This window comes from Delphinus delphis, chromosome 2 (assembly GCF_949987515.2).
Source record: "Delphinus delphis chromosome 2, mDelDel1.2, whole genome shotgun sequence".
In the NCBI taxonomy this organism is placed as follows: domain Eukaryota; kingdom Metazoa; phylum Chordata; class Mammalia; order Artiodactyla; family Delphinidae; genus Delphinus; species Delphinus delphis.
This window is the reverse complement of record NC_082684.1, coordinates 27532010-27556944: the sequence shown is the minus strand read 5'-3', so window position 1 is coordinate 27556944 and position 24935 is coordinate 27532010. Positions and strand designations below refer to the sequence as shown.

At 47.3% G+C, this 24935-nt stretch overlaps 1 protein-coding gene and 1 pseudogene across 1 annotated transcript in view; one reads left to right on the top strand and one right to left on the bottom strand.

Moving 5' to 3' along the window:
- Nucleotides 1-24935, top strand: part of FLVCR2 (FLVCR choline and putative heme transporter 2) — a 63831-nt gene that overhangs the window by 31651 nt on the left and 7245 nt on the right. Inside the window, exons 3-6 of the mRNA XM_060004162.1 lie at nt 1604-1744; nt 13262-13329; nt 14528-14631; nt 24534-24644. Of these exons, the coding sequence (XP_059860145.1) occupies nt 1604-1744; nt 13262-13329; nt 14528-14631; nt 24534-24644 (424 nt within the window). The remainder of the gene's footprint in view (nt 1-1603; nt 1745-13261; nt 13330-14527; nt 14632-24533; nt 24645-24935) is intronic.
- LOC132419484 (ras-related protein Rab-15 pseudogene) lies at nt 22384-23710 on the bottom strand (annotated as a pseudogene).

Below are 24935 nucleotides of genomic sequence, written 5' to 3'. Positions count from 1 at the left end.
TTCATTTTCAGTGAGTCATTTGTCTTTAAAAGTTAACCAGCTGTCTTCCTAATATCCGAAAGTTCCACCTCACGCGTTAAAGGTGTCATTCCTTCCTGCTGGCCTCAACTCCAGAGTCAAACAGTTTTATAATCATGTATGTCATCCAGCTATTCTCACTGTGTCATTTCCTCCCCGGGGTCCAAGCTGAGGAAGGGCTGCCTGATGGCTTTTCAAAGCTCACAGGATCTCTTGGACGGAGAACTTGGTGTTCCTGGGAAGGTGAGAAGCCTTGAAGCTGTGGTTGAGAACACGAAAGAACCATCTCGACCAGACTTGAAGTTTCAAATTGTAATGTGCTCAGCTCCAAATTCTTGTGTTTGTAGCAGATGAGGGCCTGGTTCTTTGCAGAGATCCTGGAGGTAGGCCATTTCTACACTTTGCGTTTTACTAGTAAGCACAGACGGTTGCTCATTGAATAAAGAACTGAAAAATCTTATCCAAACTGTGATTTGTGGTTGCCAAATCCTTGAGCAAACAGCTGCTGTTGCCGAGATTAAAAAAAACCTCTTGCCTTGATTTCTTTCCCCTGATAGAAGGGGAGGTGAACAGGCAGGACAATGGTTGAGAAGTACCCAGTGGTGGGAAGTTACCCAGGACTGTTTCCGGAGAAGGAAGGAGCAGGGCTGTGAAGTCAGGGCTGGAGGGTTATCTGGATGGAGGGGGGAGACCTTTGATCTTCAAGAGACTAAACCTCATTTCCAGAGCTTCCTCCAGCTGGAGGCAGTTTCCTGACCTTTCAGAGGTGTTCTCATGGGGGCTGGGGACACACCAAGGTGCTTCTTTACTTGGACCCAATTGGGGGACCAATTTAGCCAAACAGCTGGTTAAACTGATTTGGCCCCCAGAGAACTGAACCGCCATCAATGCAGTCAAATGGATTGTACCAGTTGTACTGAAAATAGAACATAAAGCAAATGGTTTTCCCACTGTCCCTCCCCAGTCCTTCCTATCAGAGTGGTCACACCTACAGGAGCATGTGTTAATCCTCTGGTTTCTCGTGGGGCAGATGTCTGATTCAGACTTCGAGAAGCTAGGGATGGACTCCGGGTCTTTCCAATAGAAGAAGATCCTTTCCCTTATTCGGGGAATGTTTATTGGCAGCATGTGCCAGGCTCTGTGCTCAGCATGGGCATCACAGTCCCTTCCCCCCTGGGGGGAGCTCTGGTGCTGAGTCCTTAACTGGACTCACTAATCCCAGAGCCTCAGCTCTCACTTCCCTCCTATCTCCGTGTTACTACTGAATTTCTTCAGTGCTCTGCCGTATGTTATTCCCCGGTTGTTACTCGGCTCCTTGATCCTTGAATACTGCCTGGGAAGCCCAGTGATTGCAGCCGTCCAAAGGCCATTAAGAAAAAATAATCGAAGGCACAGTCACGGAGCCACAGACAGTGAGATGCAGCTTCAAGAGAGGAGACTATAAAGGATTTAATTGAAGAATTAATATTTCCTTTTGGAGTCTTCGTTCCTTCTCAGATGAGGGAGTCAGCTGTCGTCCATGTATCAGCTCTGCAGGGTGGGACCATAGGGATTTGCAGTGATCTCTCTGTTTCTTTCCTTTCAGTATTCAAGGAGAAGCCTAAACATCCCCCCAGCAGGGCCCAATCCCTAAGCTATGCCTTGGCGTCCCCTGATGCTTCATACTTAAGTTCCATCGTCCGACTCTTCAAAAACCTCAACTTTGTGCTGCTTATCATCACCTATGGTAAGATATAGATGTGTCCAGGAGTGTAATGGAACTGGGAGTGTGAGACAAGAGGCCTGATGTGTCTGTGCATCTTACTGTTTCCAAATCCCAAATGTATATGTGAAGTCGTCGTTTAGGGTCAACCAGAAGAGACAGCTCTGTCTCAGGGCCTTCGATGTTGGGTTACCTAGACAACCATTCCTTCCCATATCAAGTTGTCTGGCAAAACGCCTGCCGATCCTCCGAGTCTCATCTCAGTATGACTGCTGTAAAGCAGTATTAGGCGACCTTTCCTCTTTTATTGTGCTGTTCCTGGTACATCTTAACACTTAGCATTAAAAAAAAAAAAAAAGATCATTTCCAGGTCTGTTTTCCCACTAAACTGGGAACTCCCTGGGAGTAGGAATTTATGTCTTTTTATCTTTATAACTCCTCAGCAGTGGCCAACCTGGAGTATACTCCAAGAGTTATTAAATGAGTGATTGAGTGAGCGGGTGGGTGGATATTTATATGAGTCTTGTGACATGATCACTCCCCAGCCAATCCTTCATCTTGGAACATTGCTCCTTCTTTACCTGAATGCAAGACAACATCCCTCTTTCATTTCGCTTTCTTGGCTTTGGTAAGATAAATTTCAACATTTATGCTGGTGTATTGGCTTGCCTTTCCAGCAAGGTGTTTGCTGCATCTTCATTCTAACGTTTAATGAGAATGTTGTCCTAGACAGGGGCAAGGACGGAACCTCAGGGCATCCCATTAAAGGTGTCTTTACAGATCCACCCAGCTCTGCTGCTATCCAGCTTACCCCTGACCATTTAACCCTCCAGTTTGTTTGATTAAAATCAAGCGTGTATATCACGCTCAGTAACCAGAAGAAGAAAAGAAGTGAGATTGGTTGACGTGACTTATTCTCAGTGAAACCCCAGTTGGCTATAACCTCAGGTTTTCTCTAGGCTCACAAACTGTATCTTACAACAATACTAGCATTTACTACGTGCCAAGGCTTTTTATATATTATTTTATTTAACTCTCACCACACCGGTGAGAGGTAAATAGTATAATTTTCCCCATTTAACAGATGAGGAAACAAACTCAGAGAGATTAGGTAATAGCTCAAGAACACACAGTTTTCAAAGGGCAGAGCCAGGATTCAAGTACAGATTTGTCAGACTCCAAAGCCTACACTCCCGATCCGTGACTGCCTATGCTCCTTCCTTGACTTGTACCAGGGCTTCACTTTAGGCTTATCAATGCCCTTCACCTGAATTAAAGTGTTTATCTGCGGAGGCATTAGATAAGAGGTGGTATCATCCACAGTAGAGAGGCACACCTGGTTTTCAGGCATAGGCACAGATTAGGTGACCTCTCATCTGGAATAGCCCCAGGTACCCACGTTAGTCTCCAAGGCCTCTGGTCTCCATTCCTCCCTCTCTCAGAACAGCTTCTCAGTTCTGAGTATGTCTCTGCACTCATTCACAAAACAAAGAAAGTTTCCAATACTTAGGATGGCCAGCTAAAGATACTATGGGTTGCTCATCACTGAGAGGTATTCAAGTGTAGGTGGAGCCAACCACTTAGTGGGGATATTGTAGGGAATATCAGGCTATAGCTGGATAGTGAAACCTGATGATCTTTGGGTTCCCTTCCAGACTCAGCATTCCATGCCTCTAAGAACTTTCACTTTTCCCTAGAGTTAAACATCTCGAGTACATCAACCTTTGACCACCATAAACCTTATGGCACCTGACAACAGGGCATTTGAGGCTTACCTTGGAATTCTAGGGCAGATGAGTGCTTAATAAACATCTTCTGTGAACGAGAGTGGTGATGGTGGCAATAACGGGGCAATGGCCTTATTCCAGAGGTCGCGGTCTTCGGTTCTGGACGCTGTTTATGGCAGGGTCAGGTCACTGACCCATGATAGCAAGAAATAAGAACAAAATGTACCAGGAACAGTGTTGCTCCTGGTCGCTGTGGCTCAGCTCCGGGCCATGCTTTAGGGGCAAAGCAACTCCTTTTCCTTCCATCTTGTACGGCTGGTTGCTTATATGGTCTTCAGTCTGGCAGGGTGGTGTTAATCCTTTGGTTCTGGACACTCTTCCTTAATCTATTTGGTTAAGTGATAACACAGGGAATAAATGGGTTAGCACTTCTGGAATGGTGGAGTGAGGACCTTGCATCATCTGTTCCTCCATGAAAACAAGAACACCACCGGCAGACGTTATCAAAATCAGTTGTTTCAGGGTTCTTAACCAAAGGCTTGAAACAATCCAGTGAGCATCTATTCAAGACAAATATCTGAATAACAGTAAAGTCGCAAGCTTTGTGTTTTAACTTGTCCTATTCCGATCCCCTCTTCCAGGCTCTGTGGTAGCCTTGAAAACCAGCAGCCTCACAGCCACTGGAGGGGGCCAAACAAGTTTGGAGCTCCCCCAGAAGTCCCATCCCTAGGTCACTATTTGACTTCTGTGGCAGTTCCCTGAAAAGGCCCCATTCAGAGGATTTGCCTATATTTGACCTGACTCAGAGCTTTCTCAGTGGGAAAGCGCTATTTCCAGGGCATTTGTTGAAAGCGATCACTGTTTAACATCACAGCTGCCTGAGGTGGCAGTACCGGTTGGGGTAAGCAAGAGGCTGACCAAAGGTCTTGAAAGGAAAATCTGGAGAATGAGATGTCCAGGGGGCTTTGGAAAGCTCTGACATATTCTTAGGAATCTAGAAATCCACATGCACATGCAGAGCTGTGCACATGCCCAGGAAAGACCTGAGAAAGCCCTGAAGTCTCACCTCTGGCTGAACTGGAGGCTCTGTGTAAGCAGAAGGTGAAGGCTAAGGCAGAGTTGTCACCACCCTGCTGGAGCATCACAGGCGAGTCCCAACGCACACATAGAGGTCCTCAGCAAAGGTGGGACACTTGTGGGCTTAAAGTATTTAAGGAAATCTGTCTAATCCTTAGTTCAAAACTAAGCTAGTGGAGCAGAAACCTCAGTGGCTGCACATGACAAAGAGCACAGACTTTACAAAATGAGTCCAGGAAAGTCAGTGAACAAGCAGCAGCCACAGTAACAAATCCTGGGGAAGGAGGAGAATCTCATTTCTAGAGTTGACGTTATATTTAAAATGTCCAGTTTCAACAACAAAAAAAATGAGACATGCAAAGAAACAGGAAAGCAGGGCCCATACACAGTTAGAAAACTGTTCCTGAGGAAGCCCAGAGGTTGGATGTAACAGAAAAAGAAAGTAGCTCAGCTGTTATAAATATATTCAAGAACTAAAGGAAACCAGTGTGTAAAGAATGAAAGAAAAGTAGAGAATGATGTCTCACCAAATAGAGAATATCAAGAAAGACAAATCAAAAAGAACCAAATATAAATTCTAGAGTTGAAAATACAATAACTGAAATGAAAAACTCACTAGAAGGCTCAACACTAGATTTGAGCTGGCAGAAAAAAGAATCAGTTAACTTGAAGATAGGTCAAATGCAATTATCCTGTCTGGGGAACAGAAAGAAAAAAGAAAGAAGAAAAATGAGCAGATCCTCGTAGACCTGTGGGCAACCAGCAAGCACACCAACACATGCCTAACAGGAGTCCCAGAAGCAGAGGAGAGAGAAACAGGTGGAAGTAAATTGCCCTCAGAAAAACAGTCCACTTCTGCGCCTCTGGAAGCATTTGACTATGTTGTGTGTAGATAGAATTTATTAACATTCTTCTCAAAGGCCTGAGGTGATCCCAGTGAGGAGTTAAACTAATCTGGTTGTTTGTACACACTTCATTATAGTCAGAGAACCACAAGCCTTATTTTTGTGGTAGGGAGTTGGACTTGGTGACAGGGATCTTTGCCTACAAGGAAATGATTCTTAGGCTGAATCACAGATTTGGGAAAACGTGTTATTGAGCCTTTACTGTGTGTCAGGCACCATGTGAAGTGCATGCATTATCTCATTTAATCTTCAAAAGAAACCCATGAATTAGGTGTTCAACTGCTCCATTTTATACCTAAAAAAACTGAGGCTCTGATTGAGCTCCTCGTCTGTAATTAGACAGCTAGCAAGCAATAGAGCTTAGATATAAACTTCTGTCTGTCTGAGATCAAAGCCTGTCTTCCTAACCACCACACCATTTTGCCTTCCTGTGCAGAAAGGAGCCTCTTGGAGACAGAGCCAGGGGTCTGTTTTCAACCTCACTCAACTGAGTAGCCTCTGGGTCTGTCTAGCAGGGGTGGAAGTGGTGTATGTCCTTCCTCAGATTCAGTCCTCAGACCAATGGCCTTTCTTCTGAGATGAGGGTCTGTAGTTCTGGGGTTTAGAAGCAGGACCTACCTACACTGACCGGCCATCTTTGGGACTTGGGGATGGTGAGGTTTCATCCGTAGTGCATCTCTCTGAGGGTTACAGGTCATGTAAAGGCACTCAGTCCACCTGAGAATCCCTGCTTTCTTCTCCCACTATCTTTGCTCCAGATTAAAAATGCACACACAATCAAAAAAACCCTCTATAAATTCAACTAAGTCCTTTGAGACCTCCCAGAATGCCTCCCACCTTCCATGCAGTTTCAGGTTGAGCTTTGAAGAGGGAAATGGTTCACAGTTTATATATACACACATATAACCATATAGTGCATATGTACATTACATAGTACATATGATGTTCCTATTTTCCTCTGAATTATAAACACTTAAGAGCATGTAGTTGGGAATCAAGCAGTTGATAGTGTTTCATGGATGTATTTTCTGGATTTGGGTGGACATGTTTTGGAGTAAGAGCCTTGGCTGGGGGACCAGTGAGTTCAGAGTTGGTATGTAAGGAATATAAGGTCTAAGTTTTAGTGTCAGCTCTGCTAATTACTGAGTGTACCACCTTCACCCATCCTGTGCTCATCGTGTGTCTCTCTAAGAACCACCCCTCAGAAAAGAGTAATAACATTTGCTTCCCACTGGAGTTCCCTGGATGGAAATGAAAGCTTTTAAAGTAATTGTGAATCAAAACACTGCGTGCAGCCATAATGCTGTTGTGTTGGGAAACTTGACCATTTCCTACAGTCTTTTTGTTTTTTGAATGAGGTAGATTTCGACACGTAGGGAGTAGCTCTCGTGCAGCCGGTGGGTTGTCCAGTATTGTACTGGTAGTGACTTTCCAAGTGCTTCTCCAAGCTGCTGAGTCAGTTGCCCCGAGCTAAGGTGCGGTGGTACAGTAAAGGCTTTGGAGGAATTCCAGTGCGGCTGCCTTTTCCCCACGGGCTTCTGGCCACACTCTTAGAGGTAGGTTTCAGACAAAAATTAAGGGCCATCCGGCTAAGTTGGAATTTCAGATCCACAACAAATTCTTTTTTAGTATAAACATGTCCCACAACTATTTGAAGCATTCTTACGCTGAAATTCAAATTTAATTGGGTGTGCTGTTTTTGCTTTTTACTAAATCTAGCAGCCCAGTTTAGAGAGAAGGAGGTGCAGAGGCTGGGTTTGTGCTTGATGTTGCTGAAATATCACAGGAATGAGAAACTACCACCTCCTCTAGCAAAATACCCTCCCTGTCACCGCAGGAAGACACAGGGCTGGAAGCAGATTCCCCATGGGTCCACCAGAGCCTGGGGCTGGGCAGGTCTTGTGGTGAGCGTCAGCCGTGGGCGTGGGGTGGGGTGAAGTAAGAACCTTTCTTTGGCTCCCCCTCGGATCTCCAGGCCTTGCTTTCACATGGCTTCCCTAACGTCTTTGCATTGATGGCTCACGACTGCCCTGGCAAACAGACTGGTGAAAGGCTCCTCTTCTGGACAGTGTCCTCCAAGGGATTGCTCTTCCCTGTCATCCCCCAGCCTTGCCTCCAGCTCTGCTTCTGAAGAATCTGTGCAGTGTTGGGCGTCTGAATTCAGAGCCTCAACATGTGTCCTGAGGACACCTTTCCTTGGGGCTCTCAAGGGCTTTACACCGCCCGACCTGGGCCTGGGCAGGGGCTTTGTTCCCCTTCAAGATGCTGGCTTCAGGGTGGGTGTAAGGTCCTTCTGGGATTCCCTGGAGCTTTTGCCGAGGTCAGGCTGGCCCTTTAAAAAGAGGGTTTTCTACAAGTTCAGGAAGGACAAAAGGGAAATGAACACAGAGTAACCAGAACCCAGAGATGGGATCTGGGATCAGCGTTTCCCACGCTGGCCTGATGATAGAGTCCCCTGGGGTGCTGGGTGGTGTGTGCCTCGATTCCTGCCTCTCTTCTGGAAAGTCAAATTCAGATAGTCTGGTCCGGGCCTGGGAATCTGCTTTTCACAAGCATTCCTGGAGATTCTGGTTCGCAGCAGGGTTGAGAACCTCTAGAGTAGGTGTGCTATGGGTGATTCTCCTGAAGCCCCTTCCCATCCCAGCTGCCTCCATGTTAACCCCAGCCTCTGAGGGCCTGGGCCTGGTCTGTGATCTTCCTATGCCCAAGGCCATTTATCCCCAAGTTTAAGAAATGCCAAGGGCTTTTGTTGTGTTGTTGTTAGAATGCGGATTCCTAGCCCCAATCCAGGGGAATCAGATTGAGTTGGTCCAGGGTGCGGCCCAGGAATCTGCATTTTTAGACTCTGAGGCTTTCTAATGCCAGTGGTTTCTAAATACCACCACCCTTTGAAAAAACTTAGTCTTGACACAGGAGAGAAACTCAGAGTGATGACAAGTCAGTCCCTTGTGCCTTCCTAAAGCTCACCCCCTCAGTGACCTGCACTTCTCCCAGGTGGCTGATATCAGGGGTGACCAGGCCTTTCAGGGGCCATCACATTTCCTCACCTGGCAGGCTTCCCTTGTTGGGGATAATCACACCCGAATATAACACAGTCACCTGCATTCCTGTAAGAGGTACTTATGCACAGGGCAGAGCACACATGTCATTCCTGCCCTTCAGTGTGGACACTGGACCCTTTGGTTTGGGCAGTGGAGTGGACTTGTGCCATTTAACTGTGTCTGGCAACCTTTGGCAATATGGGAGGGACATCTAGATTCAAGAGAGAGAGTCAGAATTTCTAATTCCTTTAAGGTTGGACTGTAGAAAGAATTGGAAAGAATGGTAGCCTTCCAGGATGAACCCCTGCCCCCTCCACATCCTCCCTACCTTAGCCCTGATTCTGTCTCCTGTCTGGCTGGGAGCAGGGGATGGTGATTGGTAAACCAAACTAGTCTAGCAGAGCCAGTAGGTCTCAAACTTTGAGCCTTATCAGAATTACCTGGAGGGCTTGTTCAAACACATTGCCTGAGGAGCCCCACTCCCAGTGTCTACAGCAGGAGGTCTGGGTGGGGTCAGGATTTGCATTTCTAACAAGCTGCCAGGGAGGCTGATCTGGAAGTGATTTCTCTAAACCTTTAAGCCTCAGAGCTGCTCAGCCTCAATAGCCTGGGTTAGCCTGATCAGGACTGTTTCTCTCCACATTTTTCAGGGTCAGGAAAGTGCTGGTGTTTGACGTGGGGTGTTTTTTCGCCCAGTCCTCCTGGATAATTTCGCAGTTTCCTGAGGATTCTGCCCTCCTTGTTCATTCCAGGTGGGCACAAGCTGAGCTTGGCCTCGTGTATGCCCTGGCCCCTGGCCCTGTTGGGCTGAGGGGCAGGAAGGGGGCTGAGTTCATCCTCCTCCCTGCACGCTTCTTCCCCACACCCGCCCGCAGTTCAGGAATGTGACTCCTTGTGGGCTCTCTTGACCCAGGAATGGAATTTCCAAGTGGCTGGATGTGTGGTATGAAGGTGCGGCCGGTATGCTTGTTGGGTGAGAAGTTGCCGAGAGTCTCAGAGTCCTCCTGACCATGAGTGTGGCAGTTGCAGTCACATCTGGTCACACTTCTGGGTTTGCCGACTGACTGTTGGCCCTGTGCCCCTCAGCAGGTGGCATTGAGCTCAACCTTGTTGCATCCCTGAGGTGACCTGCTGGGAGAGGCTGGGGCACGAAATTGCCAGTAACCTGAGCTGGGGAAATCACTGAGGATCAAATCTGTAAGGATATGAAATCAACGGTTTAAGATGGAGGACCTGGAGTCCATAGTCTGGGTTTGAATCGAACCCTGCCTCTTACTACCCGTGTGATGGTGGGAAGGGCAAACCAAACTCCCTTCCCCATTTTGCAGGAGAATTTGACCTTCACTTAACTTTGTATCTCATTCCGCTGGGAGCCTGACAAAGGGAGTAAGTCAACTGCATTTAGGCAACATTGCTTCTGATAAGAAAGACCTATTGTGATATAAATGACTGCAGGTGGACTGGGTGATCTTCTTACCCCTGTTGGGAAACCATTCTTTGTGCTTCTCTGAGCACAGTGACCCTTTCCACTGGCCTGTCCTTTATGGAGATCCTGGTAGCTATGCCTGTGGATGAGTCAGCAATAGTGGCTCCTGGGAGGGGTTAAGCCAGGGTTGGGTGCCATGCCCACCTTTCTCTGCACTGAACTGTCACCTCGGGGGCAAAAGAGAATAGCTTCTGAATGGCTCTATGGACTGGGGTTCTGTGGACTGGCTCCAGTGAAGAGGAGCTCCTGCGGCTGCCCTGTCTATGAACTGTGTCCTCTCTTACATGCTGCTAAGTGGACCTAATGCCAGGTGTGCCAGTGGTAGTTGTGTGAGCCTCAAAATTAGTTAAAATTAAAAAGACTCCTGGTGGGCCTTCCAGAGTGACCTCTGTATTTGTTTTTAAAATCTGTGTGCATTTTTCTTGGGGCTTCCCTGGTGGCGCAGTAGTTGAGAGTCCGCCTGCCGAGGCAGGGGACACGGGTTCGTGCCCTGGTCCGGGAAGATCCCACATGCCGCGGAGCGGCTGAGCCCGTGAGCCATGGCCGCTGAGCCTGTGCGTCCGGAGCCTGTACTCCGCAACGGGAGAGGCCACAACAGTGAGAGGCCCGCGTACCGGGGGGGGGGAAAAAAAAAAAAAAAAAAAAAAATCTGTGTGCATTTTTCTTACCTGCAAAATGGGAATGAGAATATTAGGTACTTCCTAGGATTGTTATGAGGATCGTAAGGTGTTTAGATTGTAAGGTGCCTAGTGCATGAGTGTATGCTACTGCCGTCACCACCACCACCACCACTACCAGCATCACTACCATCATCACCACCATCACCACTACCACCATCACCATCATCACCACTACCACCATCACTACCATCATCACCACCATCACCACTACCACCATCACCATCATCACCACTACCAGCATCACTACCATCATCACCACCATCACCACTACCACCATCACCATCATCACCACTACCACCATCACTACCATCATCACCACCATCACCACTACCACCATCACCATCATCACCACTACCACCATCACTACCATCATCACCACCATCACCACTACCACCAGCACCATCACCACCACCATCACCACTACCACCATCACTACCACCATCACCACTACCACCATCACTACCATCATCACCACCATCACCACTACCACCATCACCATCATCACCACTACCACCATCACTACCATCATCACCACCATCACCACTACCACCATCACCATCATCACCACCATCACCACTACCACCAGCACCATCACCACCACCATCACCACTACCACCATCACTACCACCATCACCACTACCACCATCACCACCATCACCATCATCACCACCATCACCACTACCACCAGCACCATCACCACCACCAGCACCACTACCACCATCACTACCATCATCACCACCATCACCACTACCACCAGCACCATCACCACCACCACCACCACCACCACCATCACTACCATCATCACCACCATCACCACTACCACCATCACCATCATCACCACTACCACCATCACTACCATCATCACCACCATCACCACTACCACCATCACCATCATCACCACCATCACCACTACCACCAGCACCATCACCACCACCATCACCACTACCACCAGCACCATCACCACCACCAGCACCACTACCACCATCACTACCATCATCACCACCATCACCACTACCATCACCACTACCACCAGCACCATCACCACCACCACCATCACTACCATCATCACCACCATCACCACTACCACCATCACCATCACCACCACCACCACCATCACTACCATCATCACCACCATCACCACTACCACCATCACCATCATCACCACTACCACCATCACTACCATCATCACCACCATCACCACTACCACCATCACCATCATCACCACCATCACCACTACCACCAGCACCATCATCACCACCATCACCACTACCACCAGCACCATCACCACCACCAGCACCACTACCACCATCACTACCATCATCACCACCATCACCACTACCACCAGCACCATCACCACCACCACCACCACCACCACCATCACTACCATCATCACCACCATCACCACTACCACCATCACCATCATCACCACTACCACCATCACTACCATCATCACCACCATCACCACTACCACCATCACCATCATCACCACCATCACCACTACCACCAGCACCATCACCACCACCATCACCACTACCACCATCACCATCATCACCACTACCACCATCACTACCATCATCACCACCATCACCACTACCACCATCACCATCATCACCACTACCACCATCACTACCATCATCACCACCATCACCACTACCACCATCACCATCATCACCACCATCACCACTACCACCAGCACCATCACCACCACCATCACCACTACCACCATCACTACCACCATCACCACTACCACCATCACTACCATCATCACCACCATCACCATCATCACCACCATCACCACTACCACCATCACCATCATCACCACCATCACCACTACCACCAGCACCATCATCACCACCAGCACCACTACCACCAGCACCATCACCACCACCACCAGCACCACTACCACCAGCACCATCACCACCAACATCGCCACCATCACCACCATCATTATGAAGGGAAGGCAGAAGGCCCTTCTCCTCTGGATCAGTTTCAGTCTCATCTTAGTCACTAAGTCACTGTACGGCTTTTGACAAACAACCTCATCTTCTAAGGACACAGATTCTTACAGTATATGCTAGGTGCTCCATTTGTTTCTTGGATGAATCGATAAATTAGGAGAGTCAACTAAATGCTCTTTAGGGTCTTTTATGGTTTTGAATATAAGATTTTGTGTGATGTTGAATCTGAGAAAAAAGTTGGAGGGATGTGGAAAGAGGTGAGAATCTACCTGCAGAGGGAGTGTTGTCAGGGGTCAGAGGTCTGGAGCATGCTGGTGAGGGGGGACAGGTCATCAGGAGGAGGTGGAAGGGGTCCAGTACTTCTGCTGGCCCCTTAGGTCAGGTCAGCGCTTAAGAGGAATGTAGATGGCTCTGACCTGGGAGTAATACTTTCTGGAGCCTGTGTTTCCAGGACAGGGATAAAGGGATGAGAGGGCAGTGGTGTGTGGCTAAGAAGAGGTTCAAATGGTTAGCTTTGGTTGTTTTGGAGTATTTCTTCTTTGAAACATTACCTCCAGTGGCAACAAGGATGAGGATTTCTGACCTCCCTCACCACTGTGGGGAGAAGCCAGCAATGACCCCAACAGGAGAATGACCCTAATGCTGTGTTTCTCCCTCCCTCCTTCAGGTCTGAATGCTGGTGCTTTTTATGCCTTGTCCACTCTGCTGAATCGCATGGTGATCTTGCACTACCCGGTAAGGGTGTTCCCTCAGCTTGCTGGGCCCTGAGAGAAGGAGGTTTCTAGTCTGTCTGGGCAGGAGCTGGGGTGGCAGCGTGGTACGGTGTGTGCTCCTGAGATTTGGAGGGAGGCAGCCCTGGGTCTCAGCCCCAGCTCCGGTGGCCCTCAGCTGTGTAATAAGCTGGTTAGTGTCTTTGAGCTCTCATTCTCTTTTCTGTAAAGGAAGCCTAATTACTTACTGAAAGATTGATTTTAGGGTTAGAAAGTAAATAATAAGGTTTATATATGTAAAACGCATAGCATGGTGCCTGGCAACACAGTAGGTAAACATATATACAGTAGAATCACATATGAAATAAATTAAGTTGTGAAATGTGGGCAAGGTTTAATTTTAACGTTTTATTTACCCAGCAGAAAGCATGTTTTAAATGTTTCCAGAACCAGCGAGGGCTGGATACTGGGAATGGAACATTGAGTAACCAGGAGTCGGGATCCCGGGTCCAGCCCTCTTTTGAAAGGTTAAGGCTCTCACGCTTGTGGGAGGGGTGAGCCACTGTGGCTGAGCGTTCCAGTGTTGGAGGTTGACAGGTCTGAGTTCAAATCCTGCCTCTGCTCTTAATAAAGGCCTCATGACCTTGGGCTAGTAGGTTATTTTCACTGTGCCTCAGTGTCTTCATCTGTAAAATGGAGAATATTGATTAACCTTCTGGTGGGGAATTAGGAGAATTAAATGAGATGATGATATAAAATCATCAGCATGGTGTCTGGCTTTGAATAAACGCTCAAAAATATATAATTATTATCTTCCTATCTCTTCAACAGTGATAACTGAAAAAACCTAAGTATGGAATGTTTCGATATACATAATTCAGTTTTTCCATCTATGAAATGGGAATAATGGTAAAGGTTTGCTATAAGGATTACATTTTTAAAAATCCATCTAAAAGTGGTTTCTAAGGACAGAATTTGGTTCACCCCAGCATCCAGTATCATGCACACACATCCAGGGTTATATTATGTTGGGAGGAGCAATTATTCTAGGATTCTCTCTCCACTGGCAGCTTCTTACAGGCCATTTTGTCCTGATACTTTCTGAGAATTGGGTCTAATGAAGCCGGAGTTACTTGCCTTTGCCCCTTTGCCTTCTGCTGACTGCGCCCTGTCAGATATCTTGTCCCATCACTGAGCAGTCACTGGGGCTGTGGTTTCCCCAGGGCGAAGAACTGAATGCTGGAAGAATCGGCCTGACCATCGTCATTGCAGGAATGCTTGGGGCTATGATCTCAGGCCTCTGGCTGGATAGGACCAAAACCTACAAGTAAGTGACTCTTCCTCTTGGACTGAATCGGGGACCCCTGTCTTGAAATGACATATTCATTAGCAACATGGCTCCAAAGATGTGGGTGTGGCAGCTGGGGGTCTGAGTGGTCAAGCGGGGAGTTCAAATATATCTTCTCTGAGCCTCAGTTTCCCCATTTATAAAATGAGGGAAGCAATGCCTGCCCTGTGGGGATCATAGGAAGATTAGAGATAGGGGACATGAGGCCTGTCAGAGTTCCATCCCCCAAGTAGCTTGCGGAAGAAGCAGAGGAAGGAGAAAATAAATGTGGAAAAGCATCAACAGTCGGACAGTTTGTGGAAACTCCACGGAGTGGGGACGAGGAGGTGGTTCCTCTGCCCTGTTCCCATAGCTCCCTCGTGGACCGCATGGGGTTAACCAAGGTGCTCTGTGCTTCCAACAATTTACAGTGTGTCATCTTGCAATTGCTTCCACTTCATTGGTAAGTATTACGACATGCTTTAGTCCTGATTGCCCAGTGCATTCCTAAGAGCCACGAAGATTTTAGTGGATGTCAGGCTAATCCAGGACGCTTACTAAAATACAGATTCCTGGGCCCTACCCTCATGGATGCCAATTCAGTAGGGGAATCTGCGTTTATAAAAAAAACTAAAAATAGAACTACCATACGACCCAGCAATCCCACTACTGGGCATACACCCTGAGAAAACCATAATTCAAAAACAGTCATGTACCAAAATGTTCATTGCAGCTCTATTTACAATAGCCAGGACATGGAAGCAACCTAAGTGTCCATCGACAGATGAATGGATAAAGAAGATATGGCACATATATACAATGGAATATTACTCAGCCATAAAAAGAGACGAAATTTAGATATTTGTAGTGAGGTGGATGGACCTAGAGTCAGTCATACAGAGTGAAGTAAGTCAGAAAGAGAAAAACAAGTACCGTATGCTAACACATATATATGGAATCTAAGGAAAAAAAAAAAGGTCATGAAGAACCTAGGGGTAAGACGGGAATAAAGACACAGACCTACTAGAGAATGGACCTGAGGATATGGGGAGGGGGAAGGGTAAGCTGTGACAAAGTGAGAGAGTGGCATGGACATATATACACTACCAAACGTAAAATAGATAGCTAGTGGGAAGCAGCCGCATAGCACAGGGAGATCAGCTCGGTGGTTTGTGACCACCTAGAGGGGTGGGATAGGGAGGTTGGGAGGGAGAGAGATGCAAGAGGGAAGAGATATGGGAACATATGTATATGTATAACTGATTCACTTTGTTATAAAGCAGAAACTAGCACACGATTGTAAAGCGATTATACGCCAATAAAGATGTTAAAAAAAAAAAAAAATCAACCCGGATGCCTCAATTCAGTAGCCAGCCTTGGGGAAAATGCTCTGGAAACAGAGGCCCAACTTGTGTCTTTCCTGTGCTCCGCATGCACTGGGCACTCAATTAGTGCTGGCCAGTAGGGCAGCTGCCAGGCCAGGGTTGTCCTGCTCTGGGGCAGATCAACATTCTGGGCTGCTTTGTCAAAGCCTCCAAAGTTCCCAGTGTCTGGAGGCAACAGACAGTGGCAGGCCTGTTCTCTGCCACACAGATCCGCTTCTGTGAGGCTCTGGTCAGACCAGGGCTCTCTCTGTCTGCCTTTGTCAAAGGCCAACCCTGGGGATGTGGCTGCCTGGCTGGACACGACGAGGAGCCCAGTTGGGCTTAATTACTGCTGGTGAAGCTGGGCTGCTGCCTTGTCTTTGCCATATGTCAGTTGTTTGCTTTGGGTAGTGAGGACGCCACTCCCGAACCAGGATACAGCAGCGTCCCCTTTTCTGGGCTTGCTGTGTGGCAGGAGAAGGGAGAGATTGGAATGTTGCCTGGGCGGGGATGTGGGCAGCCAGATGATTCAGGTGAACTAGAAAATATGGTGAAAATACAGTGAAAGGGCTGGGGAGGACACTGCAGAATCCTGCTGCCACCAGTTCCTAGTGTCACACGATGTCTGCATCCTGCAGTCAGCATGGGACAGTCTTCTCCCTGCTCTACTACGTAGGCAGAGAAAGGGCAAGAGAGCTCTGTCATCTGGTCACTTTGGTGCCAGTTCCCTTTTCCCTGAGCCTCCCAGATTTGTCCTGTTTGGTTTGGAGGCTGGAAATTGGATGGTCAGGTCCCTTTATCTCTGGCTGAGACTACAGTTTTGTAGACAGGCTAGTGGTTTAAGAAGAAGCTATATGTAAACGAATATGGGAAAGATGAGCTTGTGGGGTCAGTGAGGGAGATGGGTGTCCATGGAGTTGGGTTCTGCAGAGGGGGAGGGACTGGATGTGGGGAGCAGGGGGAGGAGGGATGAAGCTCCTCTGCCCTTAGCAGCTGCTTTGAGGACCCAGGAGGGAAGGGCGTCCTTCAGAGGCTGTTGGTCTTTCCCACAGATGCAGCCCCATCCTGTGTTAGTATTCCTGTGTGTGGGAGTAGAGGGAGCACAGGTTTCAAATCCCACCTCTGGATTCGAATCTTAGCTGTGCACTTCCTGGGCAGGTGACTTTGGACAAGTAACTTGACTGGTCTGAGCTCAGTTTCCTCATGTGTCATATTAGGGAGAGTCATACATCTCTTTTTTTCCTACCAGTTTTGTTGAGATATAATTGACATACAGCATTGTATAAGTTTGAGGTATACAGCATAATGATTTGATTCACATACAGCATGAAATGATTGTCGCGATAAGTTTAGTGAACATCCATCATCATATATAGATACGAAATTAAAGAAATAGAAAAAATTTTCATAATGAGGACCCTTAGGATTTAATCTCAGCAACTTGCGTGTATAACATACAGCAGTGTTCATTATATTTATCGTATTGTACATTACATCCCTAGTACTTACTTATCTTATAACTGGAAGTCTGTACATTTTGACTGCTTTCGTCCAATTCTCCCTCCCCCTACCCTATCCCCACCTCTGGTAACCACAAATCTGGTCTCTTTTTCTATGAGTTTGCATGCTTGTTTGTGTTTGAAGTATTATTGACCTACTACACTATGTTAGTTCCTATACACAACATAGAGATTTGATGTTTCTATACATTTCAAAACGATCCCCAAGATAAATCTGACTTGCATCTGTCACCATACAAGGAGGTTACATAGTTATTGACTGTATTCCCCACACCATACATTTCATTCCTTTGACTCATTTATTTTCTAACTGAAAGTTTGTACCTCTTGATCTCTCTCACCTGTTTCTTTCCTCTCCCCCATTCCCTCCCCTCTGGCAACCATCTGTTTGTTCTCTGTAACTCTGTTTCTGTTTTGTTTGTTCATTTGTTTTGCTTTTTAGATTCCACATATAAATGATATTATATAGTATTTGTCTTTCTCTGTCTAAGTTATTTCACTTAGCACAATATCATCTAGGTCCATACATGTCGTTGCAAATGGCAAGATTTCATTCTTTTTTATGGCTGAAATATATGTATATGTACCCACATCTTCTTTATCCATTTGTCTGTTGATGGGCACTTAGGTTGCTCCCATATCTTGGCTATTGTACATAATTCTACAGTGAATATAGGGGTAGTACATATATCTTTTTGAATTAGTGTTTTCATTTTCTTGGGATAAATGCTCAGGAGTGAAACTGCTGGATCATCTGGGTGTTCTATTTTAAAATTTTTCTGAGGAATCGTCGTACTGTTTACCATAGTGGCTGCACCAATTTATATTCCCACCAGCAGTTCACGAGGGTTCCCTTTTTCATGTACTTGTTGGCCATCTGTATGTCTTCTTTGGGAAAATGTCTATCCAGATCCTCTGCCCCCTTTTTAATTGGGTTGTTTGTTTTTTGATGTTGAGTTGTATTAGTTCTTTGTATATCTTGGATATTAACCCCTTATCAGATATGTCTTCTCCCATTCAGTAGCTGGCCTTTTAATTTTGTTGATAGTTTCCTTTGCTGTGCAAAAGCTTTTTAGTTTGATGTAGTCCCATTTGTTTGTTTTTTGCTTCTGTTTCCCTTGCCTGAGGAGATATATCAAAAAAAAATTACTAAGACTGATGTCAAACAGTATACTGCCTATATTTTCTTCTAGAATTTTTGTGGTTTCAGGTCTTAAATTAAATTTAAGTCTAATCCATTTTGACTTTATTTTTCTGCATGGTGTGAGAGAGTAGTTGAGTTTGATTCTTTTGTGTATAGCCATCCAGTTTTCCCAACACCATTTATTGAAGAGTCTGTCTTTTCTCCATTGTATGTTCTTGCCTCCTTTGTCGTAGGTTAATTGCTCACATAAATGTGGGTTCATTTTTGAATCGCTATTCAGTTCCATTGATCTGTGTGTCTGTTTTGTGCCAGTACCATACTGTTTTGATTACTATAGCTTTATAGTATAGTTTGAAATCTGGGCAAACTGATACCTCTAGTTTTGTTCTACTTCCTCAAGATTGTTTTGGCTATTTGGGGTCTTTTTTATTTCCATACAAATTTTAGAATTATTTGTTCTAATTCTGTGAAAAATTTCATTAGTGTTTTGATAGGAATTGCATTGAATCTGCTGATTGCCTTGGATTACGTTGTTTATTTGAGATTTTTTTTTGTTTGTTTCCTGAGACAGGCTTGTGTCACTATAAACTTGCTTCTTAGAACTGCTTTTCCTGTGTCCCATATATTTAATTAATTAATTAATTAATTATTTTGACTTGAAATATTCTTTATTTTGTAAACATCTGTGTTTAAAATAGATGAACCCTGCTCACAATTCATATCCTGGACCCAAGACACAGCACACAAAGTTCACAGGGAGATGGTGGGGCTCAGGAGCAGGTGGAGTGCCTGGGGCTGTGCCGAGTCTCAAGACAACAGGTGCAAAGGTGGTGAGGAGTCAACAGGCAGGTGCACCTGCTCAACAGTCTAAGGCCAGGTCCCAGGCTACCTCCGGGACTGGAGAAGTTTAGGGATGAGAGGCTGACTCTGGTACCTCATGAGCATAGCTGCACCCTAAAATCCCACCCCCTCTTCTGCCCCATACTTCTCCCCAGCTGTGGCCGTTATGGATGGGGCTTCTCAGGCCATAGAATCCTAACCCCAAGTGTTCCCTTCCAGAACCCGTAGGGTACAGTAAAAATATAGTCCCTCTTCCCCGAGGGGGCTAGGAGAGAAAGGCAATGGTGCTCGGCCAGATCTTCAGGGAAAGCACTGACACTGACCACAGGTTGGAGCCAATGGCCAGTATAACTTCCACTCCCTCGAGTCCCTGGCTGAGGGCACACTGAGGGTTGGCACTGCTGACCTCCCTACCCCAGAGTGATGCTGCATGTTTTAACACCTGAGGAGTTAGTCCTCAAGGAAACATCCTCAGCTCTGGTCGTGACTTCGTCCTAAAGAGTCAGCTCTTTACATTTCTCATTAGCTGACGATTTATAACTATTCCTGCCTTCCTTTTCCTTCAACTATGATAACTCATCCCCCAGTCCTTCATCCTGAGCTACCCTCTCCTGCTCTCTCCTGATTTGATAAGAGTCAGAAGAAAAGGTTTGGTGATTTCATCCCCCACGCTTTTTTTCAGAGGAGTAAGGAAGTGGGGCTCTTAATCCTTCACATGTGTGTGTCCTGGATTTTAGTCTTTAATTAGTGAATGTTCGATGCCCAGTTTTGTTTTCGCTCCAGCGCCAGCCATGCAACGCAGCTTAAGACTGATCCTCCTCCCTAGGCTTCTCCCATCTTGGGAAGGTGGGGAGGAACCCTACTAGGGCTGGTAACTGACTTGTTCCCTCCTTAAAGGGCCTCCTGCAAACGACTCTTGGACCATATGGGGTTAAAGAAACTTCTTCCTGAAACAAAGGGCCCTGGAGGAGGGAGTCCGCTTCCCTCCACCTGTAGCCACAGTGCAGTTGGCAAACCCTCAGGCCTCTGACTCAGGAGCTGAGGAACAAGCTGAGCGCTTGGTCTTGAAGGCTGAAGGGAACAGCACAAGCGTTCCTACCCAGGGCTCGCCTGCTTTCTGCCCGTGAGTCCCCTGCCCTTCTCCCACAAACTCTGGGTCTCGGGAAAGCCTTGAGAGCGGAAGGCTGGGCTTGGTGAAAGACCACCAGCATGGTTCTGTCACCTCTCACCTGCCGGGGCGGTGGGGAAGTGCCCTTCTTACATAAGAAATGGAAGATTGCTTTGGCTATTCGGGGTCTTTTGTGTTTCCATACAAATTGTGAAATTTTTTGTTCTAGTTCTGTGAAAAATGCCAGTGGTAGTTTGGTAGGGATTGCGTTGAATCTGTAGATGGCTTTGGGTAGTATAGTCATTTTCACAATGTGGATTCTTCCAATCCAAGAACATGGTATATCTCTCCGTCTGTTTGTATCATCTTTAATTTCTTTCATCAGTGTCGTACAGTTTTCTGCATACAGGTCTTTTGTCTCCCTAGGTAGGTTTATTCCTAGGTATTTTATTCTTTTTGGTGCTGTGGTAAGTGGGAGTGTTTCCTTAATTTCTCTTTCAGATTTTTCATCATTAGTGTATAGGTCTGCAAGAGACTTATGTGCATTAATTTTGTATCCTGCTACTTTACCAAATTCATTGATTAGCTGTACTAGAACTACCATCCAACCCAGCAATCCCACTACTGGGCATATACCCTGAGAAAACCATAATTCAAAAAGACTCATGTACCACTATGTCCATTGTAGCTCTATTTACAATAGCCAGGACATGAAAGCAACCTAAGTGTCCACCGACAGATGAATGGATAAAGAAGATGTGGCACATATATACAATGGAATATTACTCAGCCATAAAAAGAAACAAAATTGAGTTGTTTGTAGTGAGGTGGATGGACCTAGAGTCTGTCATACAGAGTGAAGTAAGTCAGAAAGAAAAAAACAAATACTGTATGCTAACACATATATATGGAATCTAAAAAAAAAAAAAAAGATGGTCATGAAGAACCTAGGGGCAGGATGGGAATAAAGACGCAGACCTACTAGAGAATGGACTTGAGGACATGGGGAAGGGGAAGGGGAAGCTGGGACAAAGTGAGAGAGTGGCATGGACACATATACACTACCAAACGTAAGGTAGATAGCTAGTGGGAAGCAGCCGCATAGCACAGGGAGATCAGCTCAGTGCTTTGTGACAACCTAGAGGGGTGGGAGGGAGGAGACGCAAGAGGGAAGAGATAATGGGGATATATGTATATGTATAGCTGATTCACTTTGTTATAAAGCAGAAACTAACACACCATGGTAAAGCAATTATACTCCAATAAAGATGTTAAAAAAAAAAAAAGAAAAGGACGATGGGGCCCAGGAATCCCTGCTGCTGCTGAATTCCCCCCTGGTTTGCAAACTGCTGTCCCGGCTCTTAACCTGGTATATAGGAGCTGGCCCTTCATTTCCAAACACTCCCCTTCCTGGAGTGTGTGGTTGGCCCCAGGGCTCTCCTTGCCCCTGCAGTGCCCTCAGGCCTTGGTCCACATCTTTACATTCGGGAGCCGGGGGCAGGGAGAAATAGAGTACGTGCTGCAGGGCAGGTAGAGAATGGAGGTTACTTCTTATCCCTGCCACCCCTCATCATTTTTTTTCTTCTCTGAAGCTCAGTTCCCCCAAGAGGCAGGAGGGCAGGCAGCCAAGTGCAGCGGAAGCTGGGGACGGGGTGTGGGGGGGTGGTAGGACAGCCCCAGGCATGGGGACCACCAGTTTGGGCTTTCCTTCTGTGCCCGCAGCCCTCCTGCGGGGAGAGGGGACTGTGCGGGGTGGGGGCGCTCCACGCAAGATGCTCAGCACCAGCAGGTTTTCGAAGAGTTCTCCGGGCCCTCGGGTTTGCCCTCATCCTCCTCCAGCTCTGCCAAGGCCAACTCATCGTTGGCGGCTGTCCGCAGACCTTCCAGCTCTTTCCTGTGGGCCTGCAGCACCAGCTCCGTCAGGCGCGTGAAGGACTCTTTAATGTGGAGGCTGGTGCAGCGCTTGCTTCATAGAAGTCCATGCCGTACTCTTCGGCCAGCCGCTGCCCTTGCTCGCTTCCCACCTGCCGTTTCTGCTCATCAGCCTTATTCCCTCTAAGGGTCTTCTGGACACCTTCTGGTTCATACTCATCCACATCACTGACCCACTTCATGATGTGCTGGCAAGAGTGCTCACTGCTAATGTCGCAGACTAAAAATATTCCCTGGGCCCGTCGATAGTACTGCTTTGTGATGGTCTGCTATCTCTCCTGCCCTGCTGTGTCCCAAATCTGTATCCGCACTTTGATGCCATCTACCTCTATGGTCTTTATCTTAAAGTCGGCACCGATGGTGCAGATGTGCGAGGAGTGGAACTCTTTGTCGGTGAAGCCGCGCAGCAGGCAGGTCTTGCCTACCCCAGAGCCCCCGACCATTAGCAGCTGGAACAGCACATCGTACTGCTTCGCCATGGCTGGGCCGGAGGGGCTGTGGGCTGTGGGCAGGCGGGCGGCGGGCTCATCCCCGCTCGGCCGGGGCCATCGCGGAGCGCGCGCGCCCGCCCGAGAACGGCGGCGGCGAGAAGGAAGCGGGGTCGGCTCACGCCGCCTCGCCGCCGCTCGCTCGGTGCCCGGAAGCGTGTCCCATATATTTTATATTGTTGTGTTTTTTGTTAATTTGTCTCCAGGTGTTTTAAAAATTTCTTCTTTGATTTCTTCGGTGACCTGATGGTTGTTTAGTAGATAACTTTAGCCTCCGCGTGTTTGTGTTTTTGACAGTTTTTGTAGTTGATTTCTGATCTCATAGTTTTGTGATTAGAAAAGATGCTTGCAGTTTTCTTAAATTAGTCATACTTTTCTTGCATGGCTTTTGTAAGGGTTGAATGAAATAATAAACGCGTGTAAAGCACTTAGCAGACTCCCTGGCATCCAGTAAATGCAGTGTTAGTTTCACATAACCACAGTACACACCTGCTGGCAACCCCTCTGTGTTTCTGGCTTCAGCAGAGATGAGTGAGGGCTTTGAGCTTTCATAGTCTGAGTTCCCACGTTCGTGGCCAGAGCGCAGAAGGATGTGCAGAGTCCCTGCCCTCAGTCAGTAGGACAGAGAGGGATGCAGGTCCCAGTGCAGGAGTCAGGGCCGCAGCAGAGTCCTGAGTGGGCAACATGGGGGGAGAGGTGTGGGGAGGGGCACAAGGAGGGTGAGCCAGAAACAGAAACCAGCATGTTGCTGAGGGTCCTTCTGAGGGACCAACAAGGGGAAATGCAACTGGGCGTGGGCGGAGCTTTCTCACCTCGGCTTTGGAGTCAAGGACTTAGTTCAGGGCTGGAGAATGTTCTGTCTTAGTTGCCACGGTCAGGAGCAGAGTAGTTCAGATTTAGCAGGAAAAACGGTGCTGGACGTGTGCAGGTGGCAACAGGAAGAATTCAACGATGACAGAGACTCTCACAGCCACGGCTCTGCCGAGCATTGTCCTGGGGTCTGGGGCCAAAGCAGACAAGCAGAACGGGCTTCTGGGGTCATCTGCATGCCACTGTCGCCTGACCACAGTTGTTGTGTGTCCCGTTTGTTTTTTCAGTGGGGGAGGAGGAGAGGCAAGGGTTATGCCTTGTTGCTTGTGGGTAGGACGTGACAAGTCCAGGTGCAGCGCCATCTTGTTGAGAGGGTTTTGCAGGAGAACACACGTACCGCAAGATGACTTCATACTGTCCTGGTCTTACCCTTTGTAGCTCTGACCACAGTGTGATCATTGGTCCGATGTCCATCAACCTCATGGACAGAAAATTCTATGAGAGCAAATAGCTCACAGAAGTGGGCTTGGCACGCAGCACGTGCCCAATAGATAGAAGGTGGGACGGAAGGAGAGAGAGAGGAAGGAAGGAGGGAGGGAAGGAAGGAAGGAATGCAAGGAAGGGAGGGAGAGAGGGAGGGAAAGATCCTGTTAAAGTCCGCAGGATATGACTCAACTTCGTTGCCTCTGCTTGTAGGGAGACGACTTTGGTGGTCTATATCATGACTCTGGTGGGCATGGTGGTTTACACGTTGACCTTGAACCTGGGACACCTGTGGGTAGTGTTCATCACGGCTGGTGCAATGGGGTAAGTTTCACCTCTAACCTGCTTAACTGGAACGCTCCACCCATGGTTCCTGAGCTGCCAACATCCTAGGAAGCAATAGGTATCCCTCTGCTGCCTTCTCACTGACCTCCTGAAATGTGGAAATGGTGGCCAGAGGTCATGTTCACTTGTAACACTTTGAAAGCCCACCTGGGACTTCCAGGTCCATCCATGCTGTTGGGATGGACTGTGTCCTTCACAGATCTCCGGGAGGCTAGGAAATATATGGAGTCTTTATTAGCCCTGCTTGGGACAACATGGGCTCAGAGAAAG